We start from the raw sequence: 9,722 nt of genomic DNA on the forward strand, positions 1-9,722 counted from the left end.
TTTGTGATTGCATTTGTTCTACTGCCTTTGTCACATAATGACCTGCATCTAGCGATGACTAATTTCAACCCATGTTTATTTGAATTTCTGTAAAAAATGCTTTTGAACAAATAAGTTGGCCATTTGTGACAGCTGAGGATAACTTAAAAAGCGTTTTGAAGCAGGAGATGACATAGTAACTTACTGTCTGATTTTGATATTCATTGGGATCACAAGGTTTGTTTTTAAGTCAATCTACAGTGGTAACTAGGCTAACAGTTATGTTTGTTATTGATTCATCTGATTATTGTATATTGTCTGTTAATCCTTGTCTATTAAATATCAGAAAATAGTGAAGTCATACCACAGTTTACCATAGCCCATGGTGATAACTTTACATTAAACTTAAAACCCAAAGATTTACAATGATATGAAATAAAACCAGCAAATCTTCACATTTTTGCTTGATATATAAAATAATTGGTCAATTGAATTGTAGGAAAGATCTTTGAACATGTTTAAAGAGAATCTGTAGATAATTGGATGACTGACCTCGCTCTGGACCTTGGTTTAGGAGGACTACAGCATCACTGTTTCCCACAAATCCTAAAGAAAACCAAAAGATGGATTGGATATTTGATTTTGGCATTGGCTGGTATGAATATTTAACGATTGTTTAATTCTTTTATCATGAAACTGAATCAAGGACAGCTGATTTTGAACAATGTTTTGTCCAACTTTTGTTCTGACATATGGTTTCTCCAAACAAGGTGTAAAATGTGAAATAGCTCTTGAACTTGATGTTTGGGTGAAAATCCTGAATACCAATCAGCTATTTGTATTGTGTAGGTTGACTCTGGACTCTATGGATCGATTGTTATGATGTTCTGGTTGAACATACTTATTATTGTTTCATGATCTAAATTATTTCATGACTTATATTCTATGACTTTATAAAACTGAAGTTTATAAAAAAAATTGCTTATAAACATGATTTTGAACTGATGACGTGTTATAGAACAGGAAATAATGCATTTCTGTTTGGGGTCTCAGAGACCCGAGCTGTAAAACATGGTTGAAGTTTCATAATGCTCTGTCTGTGATTGATGTTGAAAGTTTTTTTATGAATCATTACCCCTTCCAAATCCAATGGCAATCAAAATAATTCTATGTATTTTCAGGCTTTGACCAGTTCCATACCACAAATATATCGACACGCAGGCTTCATTGATCATCAAAATCATTGCTTACATCAGACCTCATGCATCCACTTTTCATGACCCCTCTCTGAACACATTTTCACTCTCTCACATATGTGGCCATGCGAAACCACGCCTCTTCAGTTACTCACGTATCAACATGGCGACGTGCAGAAAGATGGTACGAAGCGGAAGAAATCTGTGTACTCTTTCTCTGGTTATTTCCCTTCAACTGTTAACCAGCGGCTGCCTGTCAGCTCCAGTAACTAACGTAACGGAAGGTATGTAATACTTTTATGAAGTACCTGAGATAATGACTGATTTTTTAACCAACTAACAGCACTGCTAACGTTAGCTAGCCAGTGTCAGGTAGCTAGCGTTGCTGCGACGTTACTGTAGCTAGTTGGCTAGTACGTCATGCTAGCAACCATGGTTTCAGGTGAGAAGGGACGATTATAGGCAGTCTGTATGTCCCGCAAAAGTGATTTAAAATATCTCTTTTGAATCGAGTTCTTATGAAAGTTTTACAGTACAATTCAACAAATTAATTTCCCAAATGTAAAGTTATAACGTGACGTAAATGTCACGTCCCCGTGAACCGTTTTGAAATGTATCCGTCGCGAGATTGTAAATTAAAAGTAACAACGTTCTTACGTTAACATCAAGTCGTCGAGACGTTATTTCTACATTTAATTCAATGTAACATTTGCATAAAGTTCCCTGGCTTGGCTTTAGTTAAATAGCAATAGTAACTCTATAAAGGCTACTGACACAAGAGGGGCATAGTAACCATCGAAACCAGGAAAAGGGAAGTCATATTGGTAACCTTACAAGCTACAGCCTTAGTTCGACCAGTTAACTTAAATGTCTGTTTTGCCCAGTGAAAATTGCATTGTAGTTAAAGGGTCTACTTTGTGATGCCCTGCGGGGACTCCTTAGCAGTAATGATTTGTGGTGGTCAGATAAAGTGACTTGGTCCAGATGTCCTTGTCATATATCTGAGCTGTTAAATAACCCCTGTCAGTCCAGTAACGCAACAGCTTATTAAAGAATATCTTTTGAAGTTTACCATCAAGGAACTGGGACAACAGTAAAGGCTCATTGGAAGGCTCTGTCTTACACAAATTGACTGATTTTACTGCGTGCGGTTTATTTGCTTAAATCTGTTGAGATAAGGTCAGTGGTATTGATTTGTTCTTTCAAGTGAAGACTGTATGTCATGTTTACTACATGCTTGGGCGGCTGTCAGGTTGCAGCATTGTGTTGGCTTGGAAAAATCACGTCTCGGGCCTATTTCCTTTAAAAATATGACTATGCCACGCCATCATTCTAACCATACTCATTCCAACAGCCCATCTCTGTAATGTATTACTGTGATAAAGTTGCACTGAAACAAAAATACATAGACCTAGTCTGTTAATTAGTAACAACAAATATCACATCATCATCAGTAACGAGTTGCAACATTCACGGACTTCACATTTCATCCTCTTTTGAAGCATTTGGAGTTACATAAACTCTAATGTTTAGTATTGGTTCATGAAATCAGATCGTAACATATCATTAATGTGCTGTCCTTATACTGTGGATGACCCTTTGGCTTTGCATTAAACCAGTGGCTTCATACATGTTTTTCATTAATTTTCAATCATCCGTGTATATGGGTTTAATCTGAATCTAAAACTGACCCAAGAACCAAAAGACTAAAACTTTAGCAAGAGTGGAGGAAGTTCCCTCGTTACCTGTTAATGAGATGTATGATTTAAGGAAATATTATAAGCATACTTAAATATTAAGTGACCCAGCTGCTCAGTCTTTAAGGCTGACTTTCCTACATGCTGTTTTATGGAGCAAAGCCTATACAAAGATCTCCTGTTCAGTGATTATTAATGCTGGCCATGGCCCATGTGCATGAATAGTCCCTTTCTTCTCTTGAAGCACGGGGTAAGACGTCTCCAAGTCCCTAGTGTTCTCCTCCCGTCCCTTCCTAAGCAACGCCTCCTAGTCCCACAGGATGAAATAATGTTGACACTTGTTGGTTAAATCAAATGGTGTCATTGATTCAGGAAGACTAGCCAGATGCACGAGACTGAGTTGGGCTCTAATTTAAAGACACAGTCAGAGGCTGATGTAACTGTCGAGTTTCTTAAAATGAAAGTACCTACTTTTTTATTATGAAACTAAAATGCTATGTCTGTTATACTGTTATAAAGTTAAACCTGGTTTACATTGACGTACACAATTTCTCTTTAGCTCGTTTCACACAGATTCTGCAATAAAGGCCAACAGTTATGCCGGCTTTGTTGATTCACACAGAACCATGCAGAGGTGACATAATGCCGCCCGCAGTGTGGGATTTCACATAGCATGCCGGCATTCCTGGAGCAAAAGAGGCATGACGTGTAAAACAACAGCGTCGGCGTCAAGTGTGTGTGTGAGCCGCACAGTTAATCAACCACGCAAACCCGACACGACCCACAAACCACCAACTTTATGCATTATAGGAGCACAATATTGTCAGTGGAAAGGACAGTGTGTGTGTGCAGGTGTTTCTGTAAGTTTTTAATAACTTTGGCTACTAGGAAGGCTGCTTTGTCAGTTTTTGACCTGCTTGTTAGTCGACTCGTGCATCGTATTGCATGTATTCCCAATATGCCGGTTGTCCCTTTCACGCAGACATCGTTTCGGCTGTGTTATGGCTCTGTGACTTCCTCCGCTGCTGGCTTAAAGGCGCAACAACTCTGTCCCCCATTCCGTCTTTGTAACTTTCACACAGACGGCGAGGCAACTTAAAGGCGCAACATTCCCGCCTTGAACAGGCTGTGTGAAAGGGGCTATTGTCAGCAGCAGTCATGGGATTAGGGCAAGTTTGCACAAACGCAACAAAAAAAACAACCAGATGTTGAGTACAAATATCCTAAATGGTTAACTGCCTTGCTACTTTTAGATGACAGCCTCTGAGTAGGAGGGCAATTTTATTTCCACAGCCATAGCTGCTGGTTGATCACATGGGCTGTAGCAACAAACTCCTTTTAGTTGTAAATGAAATAATTTGATAATTTGAATAATTTCTTTTATTTCCTAAATTGACTCCGTGTGATTGAGGCGTCAGTATTCACAATTTAGATGAAAGTGTTGTTATTGAAATGAGTTGAAACTGAAAGCTCAGATTGAATTAGCATTATTAGCGGGTTAGGCTTACAAAGTGGCCAGTAAATAAAGAACCCCTCCTTGTTTTAAAATGCATATTCTGTTAAGCCTACTAGGCAGACCTTTCAAGTGGATATATCAAAGTGTTTTAAGGAGTTATTCATAAACCTTATTTTTGTAACCTAATGTTTATCGACTTGCATTGTTATTTCCTCTAACCTGACAGCACCAAGCCAAGAGAAAGATGGGGGAAACGCATCTCAAAATCTTAATTTGACCATTGCGGACAAGAACCTAGGTGACGCAGAGCCTTCGCCATCTCAACAGGTTCCAGCGACTTTAACAGATTCCAAGGATCCTACGACACCTGCTGGCAATGTCTTTGCAACAACAGAGGAAGATGCTCCTAAAAACAACCACACAACAGCCATTCAACCAAAAATGCCTGAGGAAACAAATCCGGTCACCATCTTTGATAGCTCTGATAATACACAGCAGGAAGGAGCTGTCAGCAATGGGGATACAAGAACTGATGCGGCTGGAAAGAAACCAGACCAAAATAATGCGACTGGTGGACCTGCGGATTCCGAACCCACCCCAGCTTCTAGTCCAGAAGTTCCCAGCACCTCCGCCAAAGCCCCTGAACCATCCAAACCTGTCACGGAAGAGGTAGACACAGCAGTCTCCGACGCCAAACCCGGCAACACTCTGGACCCGTTCACACTGCAGGACACCGATGCAGACCTGCTGAAGACCACTGACAAAGCGCCGGCGCCTCTGATTGATCTGGATGTTTACCAAAATGAAGGCGACGATGACGCTGCCTACGGGAACAGCGAAGATGATGACAACATTGACGCCCCATATGAAACCGATGTCAAAGACCAGACTGTGAGACTGTCAGACGGGATGGAGGTGCCCCGTTACAAGGGAGCAGACAGCTACAACACAGAGGATGAGGACTCCCACTTCTTCTTTCATCTGGTCATTCTGGCTTTCCTGGTGGCAATCGTTTACATCACCTATCACAACAAGAGGAAGGTGAGTGTTGGCATGACAGCCGGGCAACTGCTCAGGATGTAGATGCCCGAGATGATGATGTAACATAGGTCTTGTTTGCACAGGGCTGGTATTACCTCAGCATTTAGCTTCTGTAAAATGCAAAGTTTACATTGTAACGTGTTGTTAAAACTATTAATTATTGATAGACAAAATTAATCACCAATAATTTACATAAGAGCTTTTCAAATCTGAGGTTTTGCATGCTTTCTTAGTTATACATTGTTATGTATTGTGTGAGTTAAATTGCTTTAGACAATTGTTTAGACAAATTAAGCATTTTGATATCCATAGCCTAAGATTTCACCTTTGGCTCGGGACCTTGCACTGGGCATTTTTCACATTGGCATATTATAGACTAAACAGTTGATTAATTGGAAAAATAATCAGTAGGTTTATAGTTTAAAAAAAAAAAATAACAATCACACGCTCCCATAAAATACTGCTGTACTTTGATTAGGGTTCAAATTCACCAACAGTGTAGCTTGATCAGATACTGTAGTGTCTTCTTGTGTCTTGAATTACACTTTCAATGCCTAAAGTATTTGCCTTATTTTTCCATTTATCCATCCATCTTCTTCCGCTTATCCGGTAACGGGTCGCGGGGGTAGCAGCTCCAGCAGTTTTCCGATTTATTGTAACATTATTTTATTAAACTCGGGAGTGAAACAATGAGGATTTTCAGTTTCCTCAACTGCACAACCTCACAAAAATAAAAGCAGTGCTTTACAATGTAACAAAAACAGATGTGATAAAAACCAAGCGCTGTATTTCATTCATCATGATCGTATGTAGCACAATAGCATTTCTAGAGGAGCAAGTTCTCCCTGTCAAATCAGCAGAGAAAGGTATTCTGCTGGCTCCATGTTAATTTGGGTTTTACAGCTGAATAAGGATTCCAATGATGTAGTCTTTAATCTTTTCTTCTAGCCTGTCAACCAAGAAATCATTTTACTTGATTAGCACTTATACATCTATTAGATTAATTGGATTTCTATCTGCTTATTGTATTACGTTTCTTTCTCTTCTTCTTCTTTTTAGATCTTCCTTCTGGCTCAGAGTCGGCGCTGGAAGGACAGTCTGTGTTCCCGCAACACCGTGGAGTATCACCGCCTGGACCAAAATGTCAACGAGGCCATGCCATCCCTCAAGATGACCCGAGACTACATTTTCTGATCCACGTTCAGAAGAACAATATGTCCAGACCTGCACAGAGCCAGTTGGCCTTCCTGCCTGGCCACATTGTTGAGATGCTGTGCTTTGTCATGGAGCCTGATTGATGCTTTCTCTTGCTTTACAGGCCAACTGGAGAACATTATGTCTTTGGGATTGAATTCTGTTTATTCAGGACGTTTCTGTTGTCTGCATAGAGAGAATTGTATATGTTATTCTTATTTGCTATGTTATTTGTCTTTTTTTCCACACAATTAATGACTTATTGGGATTTAATATTTTGGTTTATTAGGATCTTATATTTGTCTTTTTTGGGAGTGTTTCAGCCTTATGGTCCCTCTACACCAGTTTCCCCTGAATTTAGGTCATAATATAATGCTTAATTATAACAGATTATTTACCCCAAGATTATTAATAGATTTCTCTCTCAGCAGTTATATCTCTCAGCCAATATATGAATTGACACACAAAGCATTTGCTGTGCTTGTTGTGTCATGCATACTTTTGTATTGTAAAGGTGTATGTATGCAAACAAAGCAGCAATCTAGGAGAAGCTGATACATAAATGCAGTCATTCAAAACAACTGGCCACCGCTCATGTTGAAATGCTCTATTTGCCATAGATCTTGCTATAAGAAAGTAGTGTAAACTAAAAAAACTGATACATTGGGAAAATTGATTTAAATTTACAAAGTCAAAGTATTCCTTAGTGTTTGATATAAAATTAATTTGATCTCATTTTCTTTATCTAGCAAAGACAGATATCACATTTTCACCGAAATTTCAAATGTAGTTAAAATTTATTTTCAACTGTTTAACCATCACCAATGTTTCCTGTCACACCTTTGCAAAAAATGTCTAATATACTGTTCATTTAGATTTGACATCATATAAGGGATGTAAAATCCCTATTACATTTTATTAATTAAATTAAGCTGCACATTAAGTCAAAGATGGGGGACTACTCTTCAGGTGAGGGGTCTGTCCACGTGTTTAAGCCATTTAAATGAAGACAGATACTGAATATTGTTCAGGTTAGAATGTACTAATGTAATGTATGGGAGAAGACTTTTTCCTTGTTTGTCATTTTACTTGTCTACGGTACCTGTTCTATTGCCCAGATTTTGCTATGCAGAAAATCTCCGGGGCTGGCCCTCTTTGTTTTATGGCTTCGGTGAAGTCTCTTATCACTCATTTATGGTCTTCATTGTGGCAAAATATGACTCACGCAGAACTTTTAATTTTTAGTTGCCTCCTGTCAGAGTACAGTTTGGTGGACTGGTATCTCTGTTCATCAGAAATTTTGTCTGCTGTGTGTGGCCTGATGGTAACTTTTATATCATTCATTACCAGAGTACAAACCGTGGACAGTGTGAGCAAAAAAACAAGAAAACACCACATTGTAGTTTGTCACTCATGACTCTATTTCTTATTCCTCACAGTCGCATGTTTTTTTGTCTGTTGCCGTCTCATGCCTTCAATTAAAATGCCATAACTTCCACATAAATCCACATATTGTTTATCAATCTCTTGTCGCCTTCTGCCAGTTGTTTTCAGCTGTCCTGCCCGTATATAAAGCTACACAGTGGTTAGATTGATAACGCGATTTGCACTGTGCCGTTCAGTCATATTAGCTAGAATATGAGGGGAGGTGTCCTGCGTAAAGGTGATGATTAACACTGCTCTTGCAATCAACAGTAGAAACTGTATAATCTCTTTTTCTGTCAATAAAGCACAAATTGTGTACGAAGTCCTACCTGTCACTTTCATTTTTGTGATTGATGCTTTCACGTTTGACCTGCTCAAGTGATTAATCTAAGATACTCTTCTGACAGATTTTATTTTGAGTCTGATTAAGAGAATATTGACATCAGAGCATTCTGTTATCTAGCTCTTTTTGGGAGTAAATGCCCAGCTTAACTTGGCATCGCCAACTAGACGGGCACTTTGATCATAATAGACTCACTACAACAGTCACAGAACAAGCTGAAATTTTCTGGTTAAAAGCTATTATACGTATATATTTATAGGCTAAAAATCGAAAGGGTGTAGATTTTAGAACATACAAATCTATCATTTAGCAACAGTTGAGGTGTACTTCATCTGCAAAAGAGCATTTTATCTACATTAGATGTGGTGTTTAATGATGAAATAAGATAAAAACTGCTGCAGTGTGACAAGTTGTAGTTTTTTATTTGTTGCTGTCATTAGCTGTATGTAGTTGAGATGAACTGACATCCAAAATACCTTTCACAGCAGGCAAAAACAGGTGTTACTAATAACATACGGTGGCTCCGTGAGAGGGACAGTGAGTCAGCATGCACAGCACCAGGACCCTGAAATCAGAAAGCAGCTAAAAGGAATTCAGCCCTCATTAATTTCATTATTTACACCTGTGCTTTTCCTACTGTGACTCGTCTAAATATCTTCAGTGAAAAAGGCCTACAGCAGACTCCAGTATCAGGTCTGCTAAAAAGAATAATACGTAACTCTACCACAAGGAGGCAGTATGCACACACAAATATCTGATCAGACAAACCTGTGTGTTTCCGTGATCTTCTGCTGTGTCCTTTAACAAATTGAATGACGGCAGAGTGGTACCACATTCTGTGTAAGATACAAGAAAGCAAGCGTGTGTTACTGACTCCACATCCAAATGTTGGCCGAGAAAATGCAATTGGTTTTCGACTGCTTTACTCTTTGTGTGACACACATTGTGTCAGCATAATAAAGGGTAATTTGAGCTGAAAAATATTCAACACTTTTATACTTTTTGTAATAATGTGTGCTGGGAACCATTATGTGCCACGATTACCCAGAATCTCTGAGTAACACCAAAGGAAGAAAAGCTGTGCGTGAATCTTTAATGTAACACAGCACAACTGAGATGGATTTTCAGGACAGCTAAAACTATAACAAGTTTATCGTGGCATGTCTGTCTTTTAAAGCTGGTAAACAGCAGAAAGAAAGAAAGACAGACCAAGTTGGACATGTGTATCTTTGACTAGTCTTTTCATTAATGGCTGCCGCAGGCTGTGGGATGACAAACCTACACAAAAATCCCTCTTAAATCTTTTACATGTACTTTAAACTGCAGCCCGACATAAAGTAATTAATCCAACAAGTTAATGTGTATACACTCTGAAAAAGTTTCTTACTTTA

General features: G+C 38.8%; 1 protein-coding gene across 1 annotated transcript; it reads left to right on the forward strand.

Annotated features, from left to right (window-relative positions):
• The first annotated feature begins 1,210 nt into the window (after window positions 1–1,210).
• Window positions 1,211–8,313, forward strand: c13h5orf15 (chromosome 13 C5orf15 homolog). Its single transcript, XM_031308187.2, has 3 exons — window positions 1,211–1,459; window positions 4,555–5,369; window positions 6,429–8,313. The coding sequence occupies exons 1-3, from the start codon at window positions 1,339–1,341 to the stop codon at window positions 6,561–6,563; spliced, it is 1,071 nt and encodes a 356-aa protein (XP_031164047.1). The 5' UTR covers window positions 1,211–1,338; the 3' UTR covers window positions 6,564–8,313.
• Window positions 8,314–9,722: the final 1,409 nt, after the last annotated feature.

This window comes from Sander lucioperca, chromosome 13 (assembly GCF_008315115.2).
Source record: "Sander lucioperca isolate FBNREF2018 chromosome 13, SLUC_FBN_1.2, whole genome shotgun sequence".
Classification (NCBI taxonomy): Eukaryota; Metazoa; Chordata; class Actinopteri; order Perciformes; family Percidae; genus Sander; species Sander lucioperca.

What these genes read in the sequence shown, in the direction of transcription:
- c13h5orf15 (XM_031308187.2), top strand. Translation starts at nt 1,339, where the DNA reads ATGGCGACGTGCAGAAAGATGGTACGAAGCGGAAGAAATCTGTGTACT. An exon ending in AGTAACTAACGTAACGGAAG is followed by an intron (nt 1,460 to 4,554) that starts GTATGTAATACT and finishes CTAACCTGACAG; the next exon opens with CACCAAGCCAAGAGAAAGAT. An exon ending in CCTATCACAACAAGAGGAAG is followed by an intron (nt 5,370 to 6,428) that starts GTGAGTGTTGGC and finishes TCTTCTTTTTAG; the next exon opens with ATCTTCCTTCTGGCTCAGAG.